The following is a 26,032-nucleotide window of genomic DNA, read 5'->3' as shown; positions in this document are numbered from 1 at the left end:
ACAAAGTGTTTTAAACCAGTAACGGAAAAGATTATCGTGGTCTTTCTTTATTCTTTCAAAATACAGATAGTGATGAATTTTATCAACAGTCAATTTTACAGCGTTTTTACTATTTAACGCTTGACACGAAAACCCTTTTTAACACTGAACCTTAACACAAAATTTAAATATAAAAAATAGTAACTGTTTCGTGCGTCGCCGATCCTTTTTGTTATCAAAACAAAAGGGAAATACTCTATTTGAGAGCAAACAAAAGCGTCAGTAATGGGAATGATCCAAGCCAAGGTCTTACGACTTAGAGTAAAATCAAGCGAGGTTTCGCGGGGTTTAATGGAGAGTGGGATCAGACGTAATGGCAGACTGTCGAGTGCGGCGCGGCAACAAATAAAAGCTGACATAATTCATGTATGGGAGGTTTTTTCCGATATTCTGTTAAATCATAGTCGAGGTTCTGTTAAATCGTAGTCTTTTTCACAGCACTGCACATTCACAGTGTTTTGCGTGTAACTTTTGTATTGCTTTCTAAGACGATATTCCCGCTGTATAGATCGAGTTTCATCAGCACTGCTTAAAGGTGAGCCCGATCCTCACGCGGATTCCCGCACGTTTTCTTGTCTAGCATGACTCCAAAACATACTGACAGCGTTGTTTTAACTTTCTCGGATGATTTCCATTGTAAGGATTTTAGACTTATACTATCCTGTTACCAGTTCCAATTCAACGCCGTCTTTTGTACCTGGTACGGCATAATTAGAATACACCTTATATGTGAATCATGCGTAAAATAATCAATTAAGACAATTTCGCAGAGTTGACGATGTACATTTATATTACGAATAATACCAATGGATATATAGATTTACAAATTTCCATTCAACTATTTAAAGTTAATCGGGTTTTTTGTTCAAGTATCCGTATGTAGCAAAACTACATATAATATTAATATAACTTCTTACAATAGCCAACTAGGTATACGCCAAAACCTGATAAGCTATAAAAGTCATTGCCCTACAACCTTTCTATTTGTTTGAAACTATCTTTTATACGAAAATCGTTGAATCTGCAAAGAAATTGCATTTGTGAGCGAAGGAGGCGTAAAGTTGAGGAGCATCAACTCTATTTAAAAAAAAACTTCAAATGACATTTAATAAAATGCATGACTCCTTAACCATGTTAACCATTGTTCATTTATAAGAAGTAATATCCGACATTTAAAAGTGTTTTAAAGAGACGTTGAATTAGTGGAGAAAACCATACCATTGTTTGCCCTCTCATACAGTGACGTTCGCTCATACCCAAGCGATGTTAATGCTCCTTGGCGTCCCAAGCCATTCACGTTCGCGGCCCGTGATTGGCGGCACAAAACCTTGGTGCATCTTTTTAACAATCGGTGATAACCACCTCTCACCTGATTAATACGAACGCCATAAATAACCGGGTCCAAAAGAGCATTTGCAATGAACATTAAGTTGGTTATTTGATGAATGATTTTGCAAGGCTGGCAGTCTTGCGCTATGGATAGAAGATAAACGGTTATCAGAGCATCAGCGATCCCAGGTAACCAAAAAATCACAATAGTTCCGAACAGAAGTGCAATGGTAGCGTTCACTTTGGTTTGCTGCGTGGCTTCGAATTCCGCACTGCTCCTGGTTCTACGAATGGAGCGTCTTAAGTTCCTCACCCCCGAAAGTTGATGTTTGATGTCAAAGTATGTTTTCGCATACACTATGGCAACAAGTGTGGTTATGACTATGAAAAGAATAAAGTATGTGTACGCAGAAAACGTGTAATAATCCTGGGTGTCATATATTGCGCATAGCGTGTCCCAAAAATGTCCATCTGCATTTTCTGGCAATGTACTTCTGTTCCTGTATGCGGTAACAGCTTGAAGGGCAGCGCCGATAGCAATAGTACATATCCAGAAAAGAGTAATACAAAGAACCACTTTTCTTTTTGTCACCATTGATCTATAGTTTAGTATTTTGGACACAGCTAGATACTGGTTAAACACCAGTGCCGACGTCGCAAGCAAGGTGGACGGTAAGGATATATAAGAAATCTCCATGAAAAAATGAGCCCAGCAAAACGTATCCGAGGAGCGGTCCACCGTCTGAGCGTATAAAAACAACGCGTTACCAATGGACGCAAAACCCACAACAATAAGGTCAGCTATGGCTAAATTGACCAGTAAATAATGGAATGGCTCTAACGGCCGTCGCATGTGACTCAAAGCAAGAATGCTCACCACATTTTCGAGGAAGCCTGTCACGGTAATTGCTAACCCGACAGAGGCAAAGATGAGCCAAGATGCTCCTGTATCACTCTGGTTTTGAGACAGAGAGAAATTGGCATTATCCAAAAATCCATCGAACGTGTCTTCACTCAATGATGTAATATTCTCCTGTTCGGCGTCCATCATGATCCCGCTTCCACTTTACCTTCGCTCAGCTCCCGTCGGTAATGCAGTAAATTACAACAGGTGCTAATCCAGAGATAAAACCAGTCCCCTTTTTTTCTGCTGTTATTCAAGTAATCACCTTGACAACTGATCTAATCATCGATTATTCAGAGTATTGCGTTTTTGCAGAGATCCTGTCTTTTTAACACGTGTCCACCTCAGAATCCTTAAAGTTAAACGGTTCTGATTACTTTTAATGAACATAGCATATCACCATACGGTGCACACCCGTCCGGAGTTGGCAAAAGAAACTGTATCCTTGCTCGCTGAGGATTACATACTTTCTTTCGTCTAAAATCTTGCTATTTATCCCTTGTCCTTGGTGCACAAATAGAAAACCTTTCCCAGTAACGTATAATAGCGATTTCCGAAGGTTATATAGTTAACGTGCAGTCTCCAAGGCCCCCTACAGTGAAAATAACAGCAAGATCTAGAATGTGAGAATCAACCCAGCTGATCGGGAAAACAACATACAATATAACATTTGAAATAACCTGAGTCTGTCAAAATATTAGTGATAGCATCACAGGTTCTCAGACAGTGGGCAGACATGTGGTGAAAGTGATATTTCAAGAAACGCGCGTTAGTGGTGATATTACACACCTAATCGCCATTAACTAATGCGCTGGAAGATTAGCCACCTTCGAGCCACTTTTTTTACCCCAGTGGGTGTTGCTCCCAGGTGAGACTTAAGGCTTTCTATGTTTGCAGAGGTCAAAAATTAATAAATCAGTGGAAACTGTAATAAACTCACCTATGTGATCCTGTGCTCCTTAGTGGTATATATTGGAAATGCTTTCCACGTCAAAGCACTAGTCTAGCGACACCTTGCCTATACCATTCTAATAACTCAGTTCTCTGTTCTCTCGTGCTAAATTGCCTTTCAGTTCGGAATGCTCGGATCTTTTGAAGCATTACATACTTGCTCTATTCCGCGGAACAGTTTGGACGAAAAGCAATAAACACATGGTTCGGTTGTTTTTATAGCCTGTCTTCGTTGATGTCCGTAAATCTCCGTGAGTGCACGTAATGCGAAAGCGTTCCGATGTCAGTGCTTCAGTCAGAGAAACAGGGGGTTTTGAAGGTATTAGCAGCCTCAGTGATATAGATCATGCCCTCACTGTGCGCAGTCCAAACACTTTTCGACGATTTCCTGTCATCATTATGATTTACCTAAGCTATTCTTAATGGGATGTCTAAACTTCCTTTCCAGATGCAATTTATCTTGCAGTTTGGAGGTTATCTAGAAAATACAAAGACACAAAATATTATCTATGACACAATGCGTGTGATGGGAAAATTGCACAAATCATTTGTTTTGCGTGTCGCCAAATGCTTTCATTGTGCATTGTCTAGTTTAATTTTTGAGGCGATAACGAAACTGATAACTTGGCCTTTAAAAGAGAAACCCCTCACCTTGCTGGTTATTAGCTATATATAGCCCACAGTTCTAAAAAACTATCTGTGAAACGTTTGTGTGACTATATGTTATGCAAAAGATTTATTTGACAGATGGAATATTTCAGTCTCTAGGTCTTATGAAGCCTAACACCGACGAGAATGACTGATAAGTATTACATTAAATGGGAGTTCTTGATTAATAAGCAGTAAAAACTGATCAGCAGATCACATTTCTTGTCTGGTAATGTCAGTTACCTCCAAACTGCTACTCTTCAAATATGAGTCATTGTTTCAACTCTTAAGGTTTTACTTTTGCCCCTTTTTGAATAACAAACGCATTGATTTGACATGCAATAGCCGAGGTAAATGTAACAGGGACGTTTGTCTAAAACAAAAAAATACGTATATTGTATGAATTTAATAGAGCACATGACAACGCGGTTGCACTGAAAACAACGCTGTCCTTCAACGTATACTATCCGCGTTTTGAAAATACCCCAAAGTCGTATTTTCTATATCCACATACCTTCCAAGTTTGTCCTCCCCAATGTAGACCTTCTTACGGTAAAATCCCTCAAATAAACGTACCCGAGGTCGATATTTCTATCTGAAATGTACAGGATGACACGGTGATCTTAATGACTGGCAAAATGTCAGAAATGTCCTTCATATTAGTTCCAAGTAATGACTCGGTCGCATGTTACAAAGTACTGCCCCAAGTGAATTGACAACTTATTCCTAATCAAAATTGCTATAAAAAGGCGAAAAAAATATACTCGAGTTATATCTTTGTCGCGTGTGTGTTTACTTTGGTTTCATAACAAGGTGGTATATTGATTTTCTTCTAAATATTATAACGTCTTCTATTTTTAGCTTATATATCAGTTACTAAAAGACCAAGTCACTGTCAAAACTGTCCTTTGCAAGCCTAGCACGCGTTTTTGTTTTTTATATTTTCTGAAATCATTTTTTGTTTTGTTTTGTGTTTTCAGTGATGTTGATTTTTATCGTTCGAGTATTTCATTGTGATCGTCAATCCATATACAGCACCACATATGAAACATTGCTCAAGTTTAAACAATTTTGTTACCCTTTTTCTATTTTATTCTTGTTTGGTAATTAAATGAAGCAGTCTACACCTTTTCGATCTCTCTGCGTGGAAAATCTGTTCGGTAGACAGCAGGTCCTAAAAAATGTAAGCACAGCAACGGTTCAAGCTTTTTATAACAGATGCAATGTTTTCATCCAACAAAATTTTAATTTCACAAGGGTGACATAATATCAAACCAGAATATTCTACACAGTTCAGACCAGATCCTTATTCATTCTTTTATTTTAAACGGATTGTGGAAATAAATGAAAGCCGAACTGATCCTAATTACATTATGTCAAAGCTGGATAGCCTAAGGTAAAAAAAGGTCCATTTTTAGCTCCTCGGACGCTGTTCTGCGTACAACTTTGTAATTTTATAGTGTTAAACAAGTGCAATAATATAAGAAAGATTTCCTTTACTTCTTCAGCTTTTTACGTTTACCTAGTGGCGCGCTTTTTTGAACGCATCTGAAATAACCGCTTTGAACTTGCAAAAAGCCGAATTTAATGGAATACACAAATTGTAAACAACCGAAACTATTAGCGTGAAATTACTGGTGCGTATTTACCTTGTTTACCGTAAATGCAAACATCAGTGCAATTACCGGGCAATCGAGACGAAGACTATCAGCCCAGTTGTAATCAAATTGCCCAGTATTTTGACCAGTTGTTTAATCTACAATAAAAACTATTATTTATGATTGAAATCATTTGAAATAATGTGGCAAAAGTAAATTTTATTTGAACCCTTTTTCCATTGTTTATAAAGGTGAGTTTGACAGAAGATGTGCGATGTTACTTGTTTGTAGGCCTACATGTATATAATACATTTTCACAGTTCATTAAAAAGATAAATTACTCACCCTTACAGAGGCATAAAAAGTAAAGAATGAGAGCAAAAAAATATCTAAAATTCATCTGGTTTGCCACCATATAGAATTATTCGCTATATTGCTTTTTTGGGGATATATATTGAGATTTTGTGGATGATAATTATGTCAGGGTGTTGCTCTGAAGTTCTGGGTAAAGGGGGAAGGGGTTATGAAATCAAACTGCTAAAAATTAAGGAAAAAACAGTGCATTATTACCAAATGTCATGTGGGAGCGTATTTTGCTTCATTTTCTTTTGCTGGTTGGCCGGGCTATTCACCCCATATTATACAACATTTTAAAGCATTGCAGTAAGTTTAGGTGGAAGTTATTATGTCGGAAAAAGTAAACACGGTTTCACTTACGCAATGTTCACCATCACAATGGGATACCGTGCTCGGCGCACCAGGCAGGATCGAGTGTTTTTGCTTGGAAATCAATTTGATTTACTTTTCACACTAAACCCGCTGGATAACAGATTGAAGTTAAAGTTTGCCAAGAAAATTTTTGTTAAAATGCAGAGATGTGGCTTTTGAATTTCTTTTTGTCATTTTCATTTTTTATTCACAATAAATCTTCGAGAACAAATATGCTAACTTAGCAGCATGAATTTTCATAAACCATAAGAGACATACGCGTGCGCGCATTTAATCTACGCGTAGATTCGTAATTTAGGTTAAGATGTTATAGGTTTCATAAGCACCACTTACCTACTGCTTGTGTTCGTTTGTACAGATTGTCATTCTGCAGCGAAACTGGTGCTCTTGCACTCGTTTTTCAGTTGGATATTAGATATTGTTTTTTACAAACATGTAACACGTAGCGCGCAACGGGAAATTTAGCCTATATCCGAACCAATTAGTGTTTTCGCTGAACTTAACGCACCCCTTTGCAACCTCTGATTAAGTAATTATTTTAATCCCGGTGCTTAGTACTAATAGGTAACGCAATCGCTAGCTCTGGAGCAAGGAGAACTGTTTTGGTATTAAACAAGACGTCAACATCAAGAGACTTGTATCACTCCGTGCACCAGGATCATAATTAGATAAGAGCCAGCTCATTCAAGTTGAGTCAGAACCTGAACTTTGAGAATCTTTTATTTATTTGTAGTGTCAAAGGTCACACTTCAGGCGATGAATGAAAAAATTGTATTTTACAAGCACACGCCTCAACAGACATTATCAGCTTTTCCGCCGTCTCTGTCAGTGCGTCTAATTGGCGGCTTGACAGCAATGCTAGAGGCAAAAGCTGGATATGTTTTCCGAAACTGTGATTTGTAGCACCGTCTTGTATTTCAACTGCACTTGATTTGTTTTTATTGGAAACGTCTGAGTTAATTACAGTCTGCAAAAAAAGTAAAATCTCAAAAAATCTAAGTATTTATATCTTACGTTTAAAAATAAATCACATACCGTGACACTTTAACTTAAACAATGCCTGAAAAAGTTAGAACTTTATCAAGTGAAGATTAAAATGTACCGACCTAAGCAGAAAAGGTTCTGTTAAATTTCTCCAAGAGACTTTCAATATCATGTATGATCAATCTATTCCTGCATTTTTTAAGCAGCTTTAATTAACCAAGAATGAGACAGATAACCTTGAAGTTATAATCCTAAAGTGACATACAGTATGTATAGCATTTCTTCAATTAATTAGCGCATGACAAAGTGACAGTATATTAAAAAAGATCTAGTTCATAGTCATAAACGTACTTCTCCCCCATATTAAAGATCGGTCGGGTCAGAATGAATTAAAAAGAAGGGTTTTTATCAGATCATTATTAGTACGACCGTTTTCTTTGAGTTAAGGTGGACTCCATTAGTGTGCAAACAAATGCACTCGCTGATTTGATGATTTTTTTAATAAGAGGGGATCCAGGCAAGAGATGAGATTATTATCAAGAGAAAGAGACCATTATAAAAAAACGAATATGAAGAAAGTGCAAATGTTAGTGAAGCTACAGACCAAGATATATCTGAGGCGAATCAGAAAAAACACTGCAGAATGATACCATTATTTTGATATTGAAAAAAACATAAATGACATTTCTGATAATATAGAATAATAAAAATTAATAAAAAAAAATGTTTAAAAATTGCTTGCCATGTAGGACATTAAGTACACCTTGTGATTAATAATGATATTTCCCTTCAACAGCGTTTAGTATCCCTCTCTCCCACCACTTGATGCTGCGATAGAAATTTCGTAAATGCCACACTTCGAACGGGGTAAGTAGGTGCTATGAAAAGATTATACATGCAACTCCCCTTTTATAGAGAAAACGACAGCAGGACAAAACGCAAGAATACAAAAAAGGGTGACATAAGACACGTCTCGATCATAGATTAGATTAACAGAAAACGGCCAAAAGTGCCTCCTTCAACAACTTCATGGATGACGCAAGCTACGAGAAGTGAATTATAACGATTTACATTTTTGAATATCGACTTTAGTATTAGTCAGTTACAGGTGGAAAGGAAATGATTCACAGTCATGATATAACTTAACATAACGGTTAGGCACTCTTGTTCACTCTTATTTTCTCTGAAAAAAAAATGGAAAACGTTAAAAGTAAGATAAACACCAAACATAAAAAGATCACATATTGGCAAATGTAATTGCTTTTTTATGCATGGCGTAGTTACATTTGTACTACTGGGAATTTGTCAGCAACACTGATTAGAAATGGAAACATCATCGTAACCAAACACACCACTGTATCAGTGACACTGGAAAATATATGCAGTCGCCAGGAAGCACATTTTAAAGGGCTCACAACCCTTCATTTTGGTGAGTAAACTGCTATAAAACGGAATTTCCCTGGGTAAACTACGATATTCCTATACTTACCAAAAGTTAATATAATGAATCTGTTCTAATATTCAAAGCAAGTCTATTGTTTTTTGAAGTGTGTTTTTGTAATAACATCTTAAGAGATTATTTCGGAGGGTAGACATCTATGAAGGTCCACATGGTGCGATGGCAAGCACAGATTTCAGAAATATTGCGGTAACCGTCATTTTGGTGATAAACTGGGATTTATTATATTTCTATGTGTTGTTTACATAGTATTGACTGGGGGATTTTGAATCTCATTTAAAGAGCTGTTATCCCTTTAAGCAGGATCTAATCAGGTAAAATACGACCCTCTGCTTTCTGAACTTACATGTACGACAAACGTGGTTGAAAAAAAAAGTGGGGTGGTGGCCCCGGTGTCCCACCCCGACCCCGGCTCCCCTGACTATGAGATATTACTACATGCAAACTACAGGTCTTTCAGCGCACTATTTCTCCTATGGTAAAATTTGACAATATTCACCCAGGATGAGTTAAATCGCTATCCCTTAATATTGATCTTTAACAAAAAATGGATATATTGAAAACAGGGAAAGGTGGATCGACTTGTTTAAAAGTTGTATTTACTGCTGACCATAATCTTGTCAATAACATGAAAAGATGTCCCTTTTTTTGCTCGCGAAACAGGCAGAGACGACTCTTGCGCTGCTTAAGGGTTAATGGCTTCTTGCCTTTCAAGGAAATGGCAACTTCGTAGCCTAACGAGTGATGTCGCAATGGAGAAATCCGACAGCCGTTTAAGGTAATGTCTTTTATCATGAGAAAGTCTTATCGACCCGAGTTTGATGAGATCTAGGACGTATAAAAATTCTGAGATATTACTGCATTTAATTGAGTACGAATGTCTCGTCTGCCGCATTAAACAGTGCACATATGCGTGCGCTTTCACTTTCGTAACAAATGAAGGTCTCGCATTAGGAAAGTGGCGAAAAAAGACCACTGCTCTTTAAGAACCGTAAGAGTAATAATGCCCTACTAAATCAAAACAATACAATTTTCTCGTGTTCCTTTCAGTAAAATACTACCATATGGTACTTTGCCGATTCCCTAGGAAGCAGTTGTTCTGTATCAATTGTTGCGTGCCCTAATTCATAATGTACTTCAGAGTACTCAGAAATTGAAGACATAATTTCTGTTCATCGTGGCAGAGTTTTGAGCAAGAACGAGCAGTCGAAATCCCGGTGTAATCCCGCCTTTGGTTAAGCGTATAAACGCTAATAAACGCTAATAAAAAAAATAAATTGCACAAAACATGGGATATACGCATACACAACTGTAAGCACGAAACAAATACTGCTCTAGGAGAGATTTTAATCGCTTGCAAATTGTCTTTTATCATTTGCAAACAATCTGAGTCGGCAATCAAAACTCTATCAGTCGATAAGTTTGAGATCAACACGGCTGATTGCAGACAGCTAGGTCAAATTTATCTCACTGCACACGCCCGTGGTAGATCTAGGACATTCAAAGCGAGCATGCCCGTCACGCATAGTTGAAAGACTATTTTATCATTTTAAGATTCCCATATAGATACATTAACTAACAACTGCCGGAGGAAGGCAGTAAAGCTGCAGAAACCTTCCAAATATATTAAAAACTTACACCGACAACTGCCGGCGTAAGCTGTGTTTCATTCCATGAGATCAGCTTAGCAGACGAGAAACTGAGCGATCGTGTTTTACATTAAAAACGCTGGTCCCCACATGGGCTTTTTAATGAAACGCAATCACGTTGATTAACCGCCTAACAAGGAGAATCATTGCTAAGAGGCAGGGAAGCAGATCTTTCGATTGAATCTGTATTGCACAAGACGGTACAAAAAATGAGTAAAACGAGAAAAAAGTGACAGTTAAAATACATGACATGTGTTTGAATAAACTTTTTATACTAAATCCAATGAATTCGAAAAACTATTATTTGGACGATCTAGACTTGTGACGTTGCTTGCGAATGAGATTTATTGTTAACATGCATTTCTTAACAGAACCGAAACCCTTGACAACTGAAAACACCGTGAAACGGAATGAGAATTACGTGAAGGTATTATGACGGCGATATTATGGCAGATTGCTCCTAATGGTTAAAGAGCGGTGAAACGACAAACTCATCGCAAAATGTATGGAGATTACTTCAGAAAAAAAGACGAGGACAACCATAGGGAATGTATAAAATTTTATTGAAAAGAATAGGCGTTATAAATTAAGTGTGACCTAAAAGCCATTGGCAGTAATTAACTTGAGGCCAGCAACTAGTTATTCTCGTTATAGATCACAGCCAATCTTATGTCTGTGAAGGCTTGATTAAGCACCTGGGTTGTCCCCGAGGAATAACATATCACTCGGATTGGTAAATAGCGCATTGGCGTAATCTATATCTTAATTTAGCAAATATTTCCCCCTGAAACCCGTTCATATTGCTGGAAATGAGTATTGGTAATTTACAAAGTGATCAGGACGAGGTGGTGCACAATTTACTCGGCGGCCCACACAAAATTAGAGAAATGTAACTTTCAAATTGGCGAGCCGAAAGGCTGCATGAACAGCTCCATAGCATTGCATATATAGCTAAAACCCATACCGCAAACAAAAACGATAATTCATGTACGAGGGGTTGGCATGAGAAACATACATATTCATTCAAAAACGTTTTAGTAACCAGATGATTACCATCAAATGAACACTGCCGACAGAGTCGTAATTTTTTAATAAAAGAATATGTCTGGCTTAACTACACGGGTGCCTTTACTGTCTAAGCACGTGTATGCATTTACAAATATTCTCTTCAGTCAGATAGAATGTTGTATCTTTTTGCTTTTTTATCTTTGTGAAATATTGACATTTACATATAAAGTGAGGTAATGATTAACACACTTGTGCTGCAATCTGGCAATAAACATGAAGATCTGATAGATACATTTTTCAAAAATTATTTTGCAAACAAAGAGACCAACGCGATAACCACAGATAATGACGGTGAAGTACATGAAAAAGTCGAATGCAGTTTAACTTCAGGGCATTCGTAACCTATAATTGAATACCATTGCAAAGAGCAACCTCAGTCGCGACCATGAAACTAGAGAGTATTGTTTTAGGGAGGGATAAGTCGTTTTTTCCCTCACAATGTCAGAGGCCATTGGTTGGGAAAATGGCTGCCAGGGCAAGAAGCTGGATCAAATATTTCACGGTCAAAGTGATTGTTGTACACCGCTCAAGTCTTGAAGGCTCTGAATGTACATAGTTACATGAACATGTATATACAGATGCTATCTGACATTAGTCTAAAGTTCGGTCGTATCCAATATACGCACCATATTAAATAATTTAATAAATTTACCATACGCGTTTATTACATCTTATAATGTAGTTACGACTTAAGATTGGTTATATTTCATTATGTGATGTTAACACCAGTATTTATACGTAGGGCCAACGTACTCATACCGGCATGATAGACAGCTTTTTGTGAATTATACTCAATCTAGTAAAGGGCGTGTCAGTCTGACTGCATTCAGCGAGAGTTCCCGCGAAATTGGATCGATCTACATAGAACGATAGTTTCATTGGGAATAAGCCCTTAGATAAATACATTGTTATAAAGTACTTTTAAAATGCACTCCTTAGGGCCAACTTTTGACTACTGGATGAAAGGTTTAACCTTTTTCACCAATGCCAAAGATCATTGTAAATGACAGCTCCCTTATATCTGTATTAGTCGTTCCCCATTTTCTTTCATTCTTTATGTACATATACCCAAACATGGCTGGAGACTTTATGAAAAAAGTCATATATCAACCAAAGAAAATAAACTATCTCCCTTTCTTAAACGGCTGCAGAATCAACAATCAAGTTCACCAAGTGGATGTTACCTCATGACACTAAGGTTGCGTCTTAAACCACGCCGTGAACATCAGGTGCTATGAGCAGTTGAACCATTTTGACACGATAACCGCAGGTGGTTGGAAACATTGAGTACCGGTCTGGCATTTCGCGTTTTGACCTACAGATTCCCCATATAAGATAGCTTACAGCAGTACTGAAAACAGACAGCACTCTATCGTATATTACCCAACGAGATTTTGAGATTTTGGATGTGGGACTAAACGCCATTTAGGTAAATGCATTTCTGTCTCGTCCAATGTATTTCTGTCAGATAATGTTTAGTTAATCGATTTCCCGTCCAAAGGTGAGCCCCGCGTTCACATATAAAGTACGGGTTCTTTTTGTTTTTTAATAAAGATTGTACTGTTGGAAAAGAATGTTATACAAGTAGTATATTGTATATTTGACAAAACAAATCGGCAGGGACCTAAACATGTATATAAAAGCCATGTGAAGTGGTAGCCACCATCCAGTCAATTATTTGAGGGATAGGGCATACCACACCCTGTTCATCTATGAAAAAGTTAGCGAATACTTAAGTACAATCTTTGCAACTTTTGGAGTTGACTAGCACTTAGAGAGTACTGGTTATTTTTTTATGTATTTTTAAGACGATTATTGTTATAGTGTATCACATTCCTGACTTAACAAATCGACATGTGGCCGTAGTGAATCAGCGAACTACTCATGGAAAACCGCTGACCTATGTCTCTGACAACGCACACCCAATCACAAACCATCCATACTTAAGTAAATGATTTGGCAGTAACCAAAATTGGACCGAAACTTTCGGCGTAAACGCGAATTCTTTGATATCATCCAACGCGTGGTGATATAAGCATATTCTCTTCAAAATTAGGGTTTTTGCATGACCCCACCCCCTTTCATGTATGATAAATAATACAGCGCTACGCCTCCCTTGCGCTCGGCATTCTTTCGTGCATATTGGGCTCGTGACCAGTACACTATTAAGTACTTAGACTTTTTAATGCATAGACAACTGTGGCTTTGATAACGTTATAATAACGTCCCAAAGCCCAAGAAGGTGACAAATTAGTGGTGGTCTGCTCAGTCTGATGTCTGAGGAAATAAATGGCAATATCTTGAATCACACATACACATCTATACATGTACATACAAATTATACTTTTTATTGCCTGCCCTACCAACTGAGCAAGTGCTGCATATATATCTATCTAGGCGAAAAATATCTTTCTCTCCGACTAGAACGAAGCGTATACTGATATTTATGAAATAGAGAAATTTATTTCGTGCAAATTTGGATAAAAAAATATAAGAGAGACAATATATCAACAACTTATAATTTGACATCGCACCTTTTATCAATTATTAAAATAGAAGATATATTGTTTAGATTCACCATATCCATAAAACCTATAATTGATTAAGGTCAAAATTCCCATCATCATTGCATGCATGCCTTTTCCGGAAATTACCCGGGGTTTTATGTTCAACGATGACGCAAAATCACTCGTGCGTGATTTACAAAGCTATAGACAGACGGTGCTGGAACCACACACCATTGTCCATTAATGTTTTGAAGCTAAACTTAAAACATAACGTAACTTTTATTGGTGTCGCAGCAGCACGCAATCACCCCCATCGTGCATGTTGTTTTTCGGAGAAATCCAATCACTTTTATTATGAAAATAGATTGCACGCCAAGAATAACATTATTTTAAAATTGGTTTGGAATGGCCACAATTCAACGTCACGCTATAAAAGGAAGTACAGCAAAATTTAAATAGGTGACAGCTGTGAATATTATATTATATTATATTATATTATATTATATTATATTATATTATATTATATTATATTATATTATATTATATTATATTATATTATATTATATACGAATAAAGAATCATGAAACATTCTTAAAGCATAAAGTGATTAAAAGAGAATTTTAGATATATTTCACACGGGTAGCCCGTAGTCTGTTTGTCTATTTGTTTGTTTGTTTGTTTATTTGCCACTGGTGAACGGCACGCGAGAACAAGGTTATTATACATTACGTTCAACAAAGTAACCCCTTCGTGTTAAGGGTAAATTTATCCAAAAGACAATCATGCATATCGGTTTTCATACAAACCTTTGAGCCACGTCTGACACTTCCACTCGCACTCAGACGCTAGAAACATTCAGACGCTCATAACTTCAATAAAGCTGTCTTTTAATTCTAAACAACCTGCTTTTGTACCAAAGCATACCACCTTATCAAATTTAATTCAAACCCAGTCAGAATATATTAGTGGCATCTTGCAAACAACATACAGGGATAAAAAACATCCCTCTCAATAGACGTTATAGTAATTGATCTAAGTATCAACAAGTTTTCAGATTTCGGAATATATAGCACCTTTAGGCATTGGTTAAACAACACCACACGCATATCTACCGCTGTTTCAGCAAAACAACATAAAACCAGGTTCTTTTTATGAAACATACCACCCAGTGGAACAACTGAGAAAAAACTGTAGTGATGTAATGGCGGGCTAAGTTCTTTTCAGTGCGTAATACGTGGTATGAAATGCACATTGTACCAAAGGACACCTGAAATTGTGTGTGTTCTCTCCAGATTGCATGTCTGGTAATACCTTACAAGATTTTGAGTGCGAATACAAAAAAAAACGAATGAAATAACATAGATATCAAGGTGAACATTAATTGCTTACTGTAGAAAAGACGCAATTTCGAGGAAGAAAAGCAGGATGCAATCTATAAAAATACCTGTTAAGTGTCTCTACACGTGTAATTCATTATCATCAAACTATGAGCTGTGGGTATTAAAATGTGGAAAAAGACCGGGGTAGTTTCTTTAATTATCCAATATGACATTTAAGTTGATACACTAATGAAAAAAGTGTGAGTTAATAGCGCAATGGGATTAATATGTGAGAATTCGAATGCCCTGTATGATTCCATACGTTTAAGAATTTTCATCGATATTCAATCAACCTTCTGATTTTCTTATTATTTTTATTTTATTTTATTTATTTATATTTTTTATCTGGTTTTATTTCATAGCTGTTCACACGGGCTCTCAAGTACGTAAGTGGTACCCCGCAGATCCTCCACATTCCGCTGATATTCAAAATATACACACACACACACACACACACACACACACACACACACACACACTCAGGTAAATGTGTTTTTGTCACCTTGCCCTTCAAATGTTGTGTAACAGGAAGAAGAAGGAAAAAGCTGCTGGTTCAACCCATTATACCTAGGGGAAGACTTCCCGTGCCTTACATAAAGACTGATGCCCACATGCCGTCTTGCTCTTAAGGTCCACTCCAAAGCACCTGCAATGTTGAACTAATCTTCTTTAAATGTAAACAGAAAGTTTGCTCTAGGATACGGATTTGTTTTAGGTCAAAGTAGCAGGAGGAACGGACCTCAACTATTTCAGAGGGCTTTTCATCACACCCGTTCCCCGTGAGAACCGATTAGCACTTAACCGCGACGATCGTTCCAAATCAAAAGTTCTATTACTCCTAGTGCGAAACAGTGGAAGGGACAGCAGGTTTTGAAAAACGCCTTGAATGGTCTACTTGGCAGGAGCACAATTTTGCAATCAACTTCCCGGGTATTTCGTTATAAGGCACACCTACAGCAATAACTCACTTACCTCTATTTATCTATCTAATAGTTAAACAATTGTTTTACCAAACACGGCATTTTTATTTTTAGTGGAATTGTGTTAAATCGTTTCAGAAGCGTGATGATAAAAAAGAATCAAAAACAAAACTTTGGCGTTTGTGAATAAAAGTTGGAATAAGGAGGCACGATTAGCACTTATGCTTCGTACGTACACGTCAATTGGTGATTAGGATTATGAATTCGCAGCAAAGCTGTTCTCTACGGTTTCACTTTGGGGGCAATGCCTTCTTCATAAGAAATATAGCAACACCAAATAACCATCTACTCTGAAGTTCCCATCCGCTATATATACCTAAATTGTTTCAATATGCTGTACACCATTCAACACTCACAAAATTGCCCTATGTAATAAATCACTGTAGTCCGTGCATTGCAACAGGTACCAACAATCGTTGACTATTCTAAACTTACTCTAACATTAATAAATATAATTTCAAAACTGATTAATAAAAACAGATATTTTTGTGATATTCCATATATGGCAATTTTGGCGAGATAAAACAGTGTACCTTGTTACAACAGAAAAGTATGTTGACCAATCAATTAAATGAATGAGATAAATAGTGGACAACGGTCTCCCAGTACACTTTGCACCGTACACTTTATGGGTGAAACGTGTGCTTTGTCTCTGATATACAAATTCTATCGATATAAAAAAGATTTCCTCCCTCCATATTTTCGAAAATCCTTCACCAATTTCCAGATTTCCAGGTTTGAATACAGACAGACAAGTTACTCCTTAACCTCATTGATTTTAAGATTTATATAGTTGAATGAGGTGAGTACACTAGCAACCGGCATCCCAATCATTTCTTATTCAGTAAGACACATGAATGAGATGATAATGTTTTTCATATACACGTGTTTTCAGTGCGATAAAGGCAATTCACAGGACTACGTACGTATATCGGGGTAACCTAATTATAGCAAAGATTTACTGCGTATCGTGAGGTGCTTTCTAATAGGGTTGATTGACGATCCGTTTAATAGAAAGAACCATGATTTTGTCTATTTCTCCAGGCAGGTGTTAAGGTATTTGAATGCCTCGTTGTTACCCTTGTTTGAAAGGTAGTCTTTTTATCTTTAACTCAACTGCGCTATCTAAAAGTATTTCCTCTTTTTATGGTCCATATGCCATAAACGTACAGCTTCCACAGTAGATAGTTTAATTTAAACCAAGATCCTCTAACCGTTTTACATTTCACAAGCCAAGATGTTTTGGAATGTGTAGCTAAAGAGTGAAACAGATGAAGCAACCACAAGAGTTAATTAGCCACCGAAACACGAAATCTCAGAAGAATATGTTGCGATTGTCAAATGGTAAGACCACGTACATGCTTACACGAATATGTAATGACATTTAAAAGAGATTAATGCCCTCTTTTAGGTATAATTATAAAATATAAGTCATGTTGCAAATAGATAATGTCACTATTATTACTTATCATTTACTCTAATGAAACTTGTTTCATGTTCAAACAAGCAGTCAAAATTTTCAAGAATCGACACCTGAATCTACATATACAGCCGCAGTGTTATATGTAACACAAATCACATTATGAATATCGGAATTTTTCGAAACAGTCGTGTTCAATAGCTCACCGTTTTATTGTTTGCATTTCCGTATAACACAACCTATGATTGCATCAGCTGATGATTTCTCACCAACTGCAAGAAAGTTTTACTGAACATGTGTGGCCTTGAGTACCTCGTTTGATCACAACTAAACAACTCCGAGTAGAACTTTCACAAAATCACACATCAATATAAAGTACATGTACCTTAAATAAGTAAATAACATCCATTACCTTAGCAAAATTTTAGACTCCTTGCAAAGTGTTGTCGCAAGGTTGTAAGAAGGAATTTGCCAAATGAGGTGCTGTTTAAAATATGAATGGATATAAAGACGTCTTGCAAATTTGCTGCAACATTTTTTCTTGCAAAAACCTGCAAGGAGTTTCTTTCAAACTGTTCATTTCGCGAAGGAAATTGAAATACATATGTTAATGACTTTGGGTTTGAATTCAAAAATTAACATTTAGAAAAGGTGAAAATATAGCGATGCAAAGATGGAGCATAAATGGAGACGAAATAGTTTGTCAATATTTTTGTTAATAACCATTACAAAAGCAATAAGGTGAAGAAGAAAAAGGAAAAATGTTTTATTATACAGTTTTATTTGAACAAAACACGAGTAACTTACGGTGTTGGGATTGTAAAACAAGCATTGAATGGTAAATATGCTTCTACTCATTGTGCATGCTGAGAAAATTAGCGAGATAGTAGAGCGATATTAGTTATTTCAGTGGCAAACGACGCCCTGCCAGGCTACTCGTCAGTTCCTTACGATCCGATAAGGTTGAAGTTAAGTACCGTCTACACCAAAGCCAAGAGTCGATGATTATCAGCATGTTAACGTTACTTATACCGGTAGCATTCTTGGAAATGAGAACAATGCTGAAATCTTTGCGGAAAAAGACGAAAAAAACCTAGTAGTTTGGGAGAGGGTATGGTTTGCAAAAAGTATAAAGTCAGTTTTTACTTAAATCTTACATGGTTAAGTAACGTTTCTCAAAGAGAACTAAGAACCCTTTACATTTTTGTCTTTTATAAAAGACCAAGTAAATTGTGATTTTCGTTTCGAAGGTGGTGACAGTAGCCAATCAAGATAAAATATTTATCATGGCTCAATCATGCCTAAAAGACCCTTGATCAATATCGCAAAGTTGACTTTGCACAGTCGGCTACGGATCCAGGCTTAGCAGTCTATGCATAAGACTTTACATGAAACAGGCCCCAGGTCGCATCAGGTTATTAGATCTAACACGTATCCTGATTCCTTTGGTTATTTATTGGTCTGTCAATTGAAAATATGTGGTAGATAGGCAATGTGGGATCCATCGAGCTGTCAGGTCATCACAGGGTTAAGAGTACGGGGCCCTTGGCGAGGAAAATGAGTCAGTACATGTAGACTGAGAAGAGGCCACACAAGTTTACAGTGTTCACTGCATGATGATCTGCAGTGTTGATGAAGATAACTTGTAGCCACTCGTGCATAAGTCTTACGCAGTATACAGGTCTTGTTTGGAGATTCGAAGATGATATTATACTGATTAAAAGTGATTTTCAACCGGTAAAGCTACTGGCATATACTATTATTAACTTGTTTACTCTTTGCTTGCCGAGACCACATCTAATTATCCCCATGGGAGCCGCGTACGCGTTAAAATCACCCATGATTAAGCACGTTTTTAGAAGAGGTTTATTAACTTAAAAGCATTTATTCATTATTCATTTAGCTACGATTGAGTTTGATTAATTTGACTTGATTTGATTGATTTGAAATTAAATTTCATTTTGATGTTTGATAATGAAAATGACAATGACAATAATATTTCATTCAGTTTTTAACGTTACGTGTTAACTTTGTTGTTTATGCTGTTTCTAAAACTACTATAAGCCTAATCTACAAGTAACAAGTAATCGTAACAAGTAACGACCAACTATGCAAGTACGTAGTGACATTATCTGCGTTCTAAATCCCTTTAAGTGAAGCGTCTTTCGTCGGAGTTATGTATATTGCATAATGTGGATGACTCCATATCATTTCACACTACACTTCCATAAGAAACGTGAAAGTGTTGCATACCTGTATTTTCTGATAAAGAATTAAGTTTAAAAAGTAAAATAGAAAAAGGAAAAAATACAACTAAATCCAGATCACAGCTGATGTTTATCCAACGTTCTGTTTTACTATATGCAGCTGAGCAGGTCTTATTCCCTGCCTTGAAACTGATCTCCGTGACAAGAAGCCATGGAAGGTTACCCTGTGCAGCGTACAGCCAGGCTTATGCGCAGCTGTATACACTCGGCTTAATTCAAAGAAAGAACTTCAACATGCTGAAAAGAAACAAAACGTTCACGCAAACAACCACCTATATTAGAGGACTTTGTAGGCCCTATTCTGTTCTTGTAGAAGATGACAAACAAATACACACATCTTCCTCAAAAATAGTTTGTTCTTTTACTACAAATAAACAAATAAGTGATGACTAAAAACAACGGCAGCATTGAATCTTCATAAAGAGGATGTTTGTGTGTATTAGTTGCTTTATTTCCTATTTCGACTTGACCGTGACCTAGGGACATATGTACTTCGGATGTTCTTGATGTTTCTTAGAAGTCATTACCATTTAAATAAGCTCCAACCATTATATCAGCGACAATTATTATTATTATCACTCCGATCGTAAATGGTATATTGTTGACAACTAAGCAAATGTTTCCATTCGGCCATACGCATACGTATTGAAAAACATAGAATGCTGACTCTACCTGAGTTAACTCTAGCTAGGTTTCATAACCATTTGAGAAAATGTTTACCTTGATAAGAGGGATGAGGGGCGTTACCAGGGTCTGTAAACCTCTAAATGTAGGATATGTACGTGTTTGTTCGATTTCACTAGTTCAAGATAATTAGAACAATGGTTTGAAACTGACTAGTATGACTTGTTTATTTCTTTCTAGTTATATAGATAAAGATCGTGTTTTCACATCGCAAGTTGAATTTAAATAATGACGTCACGTTACAAGCACGACTCGCTTTTTTGTTTTGCCTCCAAAAGCTGACCCTTCAAGTAGCATGGACTTGTTTCTGCATCACCCCATTAGCCCCACCCTCTTCAGATTGGTGAGCACTTTCGTTATTTATTTAGATCGACGCCTTTGTGATGGAATGCTTTCGATAGACAGTAGTCAATATCTACACTATGGAAAGATGATCAATATGCTAGGAAAGCTGTCTCTCGTCATTCCAATTTCATCGCATAGAAAAAAAGCATGGCATCCTTTTTTCGCTTTCGGTGTTGTGGCATGATTAATTTGATAAAGATGTGCCTCAAGCTTATTTTACTAGATAATGGCGTGATTTAAGCTGCCTGGAGTGACATAAACGACAGTTTGACGTAACGCATGTTGCCCCGATAACATAGTTATAACTATGAACTGCTAAGATTACCCGGGCGATTTTTAATGATGCTCACAATTGTCCACCTGCGGTGCACTGTGGAGAACGGAAGCCAAACATCATATCCTATTAAAACACATCTTTTCATCTGGCTAAAGAGGGTTTTAATGAATGTAAAACCACATGCATGGGTATTTTTTCTTCCGGCCGAGGTGTAAACCGATACTCCTCACCTCCAAGAAAAAACGCTGAAAATTGGACCACTAATTTAAACAGTGACCATTTGGTTGTTTAGCGCAGTTAAAGTACACTGTTTAGTTGTTGAGAATTATTGCACATGTATTTACACATGTATAGGAAAACTTGGAAAATGTTTTGAACATCTTTAAAGTTTTATTTATGAATAAATAAATAATATGGTCTTCGTACTTTAGTTGAACTTGCGCTTGGGTATTCTCTTGAAAAATTGAGCTTCTTGCAAATACGAATTATTCGTCCATCAAAAATTCCCTTCCAAGAAATTGTGAATTCCTGCTTTCAATGAAAAGCAATCAACTTCAAAAAGAATTACGAATTATGAGGTGACTTTATCCCTAGGAACCCATAAATCGTGGTGTTTAACATACCCCCTTTAAGTTTATTCAAAGTCTCGGTATGCACGCCTTATTTTTTTACCGGCGCTTCTCATTATCTTTTTTCTTAGATTATTCAGCTGCAGAAGACGTTTGTTTGCTCAAAGCCTCCGAATACTTGCTTAATGCCGGAGTATTTTATCCTTTGAACCGATACACAACCCTCCCTCGCTTATACAAAAATGCCGCCGCTTTATACGCGTGGTTGACTTCCTGTTTTTGCCAGTTCCGAACGTAATTGCAGTGCTGAAAGATACCGTCTGCTAACGTTAAAAGCCAGTATATCTGATCCTCACATTTTCTGTGTGCTCAAAAGTATTAGATTTTCTCATAAAAACGCAGCTTGTGATTGTAACCCACCTTTTTGTACAACATGGCTAGTGATGACTACTTTAGCAGCTCGTTCTTTTAAGACGATCTATTTTTTTCTTCAAATACAGAAAATAAGTATCTACATTTGATTACTAAATTTGCTGTCAAACGCACAACTCGCATAAGCGTGGTATTTACTGCTTGTCTTATTGAAAAAGATTTTGGACAAAACTAAACTGAGAACAAACAATTTTCCATGGCTTTTTTTAGGCTTCACGACATTTGGTAGAAACATGAACAAAAGCCATTTTCCTTTGCAAAATAACTGATCAGCGGGAGTAAACTCCCATTATTGCCCACTGATTGATTCAAAATACACACAGATACTTAGAGCAATTGGTCTCGACGTCAAAGGAAGAGAACAAAAGGTGCGTCACGAATTCCATTTCTTCACTTATGAGTTATACCTAGCTTAATGCTGGTTTCAAATAAAACAACATCCGTGCTCTCTTGCTTCTGATGTGCCAGCACAGTAAAACTCAGTATAGCATTTAACATGCCATCTACACTTAAGTCTGTATTATAGCCCCTGCCTGACCTTTCCCTTTGCCTTCATGTCCAATTCAATTGAAGTGGATTTGTATATTGTATTTTAAAGCTCATCTCGAAATAATATTGGTAAGTAGACTCTACACCGTACCCCTTCTCATTTCACACATGAACAGTGCTTCCCCAAGCCATTACAGTATATAAGTAAGGGAGATATGAAAGGTTAAATACAGGAATAGTTTTGAGCCCTGCTTAGGGTCCCGTGATAACAATAACATTTCTTCTTGTAGACTTACTGCCGCGGAAACCACGATGGTTGATTGATACAGAAATAGTAGACCATGATTTCTAAGAAACCCAACGGAATTACTGTTATAGAGCACCTTTGCTGCATCTTATATTTCGTGAGTGGATGGATGGGATTTGTTTCCGTTCCTTATAACAAAATCCCTTCGTGGAATAGTTCTGATATGGTTGATTTCATGAAATCAGTGAACTCCATTCTTCGAAAGGCCCCGGTGATTTGAATAATGGCCGGTCGCATTCATTGTATGAAAAGCAATCGATCTATAGCCATACTTAAGCCTCGGATACACATAACTATTGCCTATTAGAAGTATAAATGGACATCTAACAGTTGTCTCTGTGACAACGATTCTCTAGCTTTAAAGCTTAAGACTGAGTGCTTTTAAACAACAAGCCAAAATATGTAGGCCTACTTTAAGAAATATAATGACCAATGTAGTATACATGTATAACTGAAAAAATTGCACACTGGTCTCATATTTCTTTAATCACAGAAAGTGCTTTGGCGTAAAGATCCTGGGTCGATATTGGCAAGCAAAATAAAGTTTTCCATATAGCCGAACATAAAGACCAAACACCTCATTTTTTGCACTGTCTTAGTACAGACAATCCATATGCATTTCATAATTTAAGTCGTTGGCCATGGCCTTTGACATCGATGTCATTTTAATGAATAAACTTTATCTTTAATGACATTTATCATTAGCTTTGACATTTTGTGAAAAACAGCACATTTTATTCTAAAATAATTTACTTTCTATGTCTAATTTGGCCTAGAGAGGACAGTTTACCAGGAGCAACTGCGGTCACGTAACGTCTGCGCATGTCAGGATTGACGTAATTAGGTCCTTTGGGATTTAATTGATATATTTTCTAACGTCAATTGTTTTTTTTTTTCGGGCCACGCTGTTCAATGATTAGTTGGTAAACAAGGCGATTTAATCTTTCTCCTAGTTTGTGTTATTTAAAGAAGTCAGTGACGAGAAGTGCTCAAGGTTTTCCAAGTAAAACGTTTCTACTTATGGCTTAAAGAGATGTCTTGTGTGTTAAAAAGTTAGAGAGCCCCCTCTTCATTTTAATATCCTTTATCTTGTCCGCTTTTGTCGTTACTTTTAAGAATTGATCTTGTCGCTATTTTTAAGTATTGATGATTTATGGAATTATATTCTTTTTAATTTCTTTTATATGCCTTTCACGACAGAAAGGGATCTGCTTCCAGTAGTGTACACACCCCATTATATATATATAGTACACTACCAAGATTTGATTCGGGTATTTCACGAAGTAAAATAATATTTCAAACGGAAAAAGTGAAAGGTCATTTTTCTGTTTTCTGGGGGGGGGGGGGGGGAGGGTGCTTAGATGTAACAGATTCTTTGGAACATGCAGTTTCGGTACACCTTCAACAATTTCGTAAGAAACTGAGGCAACGATGCCATCAATCAAGTCAGTGTTTTTTATCTAACTCTCGAGTTCATCATTTATTTATTTCCGTCTGCTTAAGAAGTAATATCAAGTGAGATATTCATCCAGTACTTCACCCAAGTTCGGACTCATCCATCATTTAATCTCACAGACGGTGGCGATGAAGGTTATCAAAAAGCGCCAATATCGGGAGAAATGGGGTTTTTGATGTAATGTGTTACGGAACGTGTTCCAACATTACATATAAAAGGCAACTTCTATTGTGTACACGTGTTGAATATAACAGTAATTTATAAAACAACAACTCAACATGATCACCCAAGAATTTAGTGTTTTACTTTGGTTTAAGTGTAAAAAGGCAATTATAGTGGGAAATACACGATTGACGTTTGTCTGACATTTGAATTACCAAGTGCTCACCAAATAGGATACCTCGTTTCACCAATGTGCGAATCATCATCATCGTCATCATAGGTGGGGACTATTAGTCAAAATTACTAAAGAATGTGGGAGCAAATTATTTCTGTTATCGAAGCAAATCAATGTCTGGTTATCTCACTTAAATATAACCAATCTTGAAAATATTACCTGGGTAAATAAAGACAAACATCAAAATATATACGTAACGGTGAACATTCTAAAAGAATTAAGTTTTAATCGACCAAAAATGGAAAAAAGATTGCCCAGAAAGCTTCTTTCCGTAGAGTGTTTTGAACAGATGAGAGCTGATATTGCTCTGCAAAGAAGAAATACCAAAAATGCGTTTAAATTTGAAGATGTTACGAAGTATCGTAGTGCCCGAAAGTGAAGCATTAAATGAGATATAACAGTGAATTTGCCTTTTATTCAGCATAAATCCGATTTTTTGCTGATGTTAGTTCGCACGCATGACTTGTTAATTGCAATAGTAGCATAAAACTGAGACTTTTGTACATGTACACATGTGGGCCAAAATTGCCGTTTCAGTTTTTTTTTCTAAACCATGCTAAAACATGTTTACATTATTTTGCCCAAACAACAAAGTCATTCACATTTACATCTTAGGGGTCGGTCACATCTTATGTTTTCCATGACTTTCCTGAATTTGGAATCAGCCTTCTGTAAATATTTCAGTCAGATTAAAAGTGATATTATTATGTATGGGGGAAGCACCGCTTTGATTGAGGCTTTTGATCTATTTTTTCGTTTTAATTCGTTTTTGTTAGTGGTAGAAACTACCCTACGAGCGATCCACGCCTTTTTGAATCTCTTGCAAAGAATTTAATCAGGTGCACGTGTTATGAACTCACAGTAGTTTACTCACCAAAGTAGAAAGTCACTACTTCGAACTCATATTAACTGATATAGTAACAGTGCTGATGGATAATCATAAAGCTTTCGGTTTTAAATTTATCGTAAATGTTTATGAAAGAACCGGGAAAGATACATAGATGATTGGTTTGTGTTCTATATGTTTAGTGAAAATGATATTGTCAATTCATAAATGCATAAATAGAAATACAAATATACGTTTGTTTGTACAGTAAGCTGTTTTATGTATTAAAATACTTACGTTTATATTATGTATGTATGTAGTATACGTCATATATTTATA

At 36.7% G+C, this 26,032-nt stretch overlaps 1 protein-coding gene across 1 annotated transcript; it reads right to left on the bottom strand.

Moving 5' to 3' along the window:
• Positions 1–811: 811 nt before the first annotated feature.
• On the bottom strand, positions 812–3,673 carry LOC106163074 (lysophosphatidic acid receptor 2). The gene is made up of 2 exons (XM_013540544.2): positions 3,213–3,673; positions 812–2,864 (listed from the first exon to the last, which is right to left on the bottom strand). The coding sequence occupies exon 2, from the start codon at positions 2,417–2,419 to the stop codon at positions 1,223–1,225; it is 1,197 nt and encodes a 398-aa protein (XP_013395998.2). The 5' UTR covers positions 2,420–2,864; positions 3,213–3,673; the 3' UTR covers positions 812–1,222.
• Positions 3,674–26,032: the final 22,359 nt, after the last annotated feature.

Source organism: Lingula anatina, chromosome 1 (genome assembly GCF_051362555.1).
Source record: "Lingula anatina isolate TDL-2025a chromosome 1, LinAna3.0, whole genome shotgun sequence".
In the NCBI taxonomy this organism is placed as follows: domain Eukaryota; kingdom Metazoa; phylum Brachiopoda; class Lingulata; order Lingulida; family Lingulidae; genus Lingula; species Lingula anatina.
The sequence above is the reverse complement of the archived record's forward strand: the minus strand, read 5'-3'. Positions and strand labels throughout refer to the sequence as shown.

What these genes read in the sequence shown, in the direction of transcription:
- LOC106163074 (XM_013540544.2), bottom strand. Translation starts at nt 2,419, where the DNA reads ATGATGGACGCCGAACAGGAGAATATTACATCATTGAGTGAAGACACG.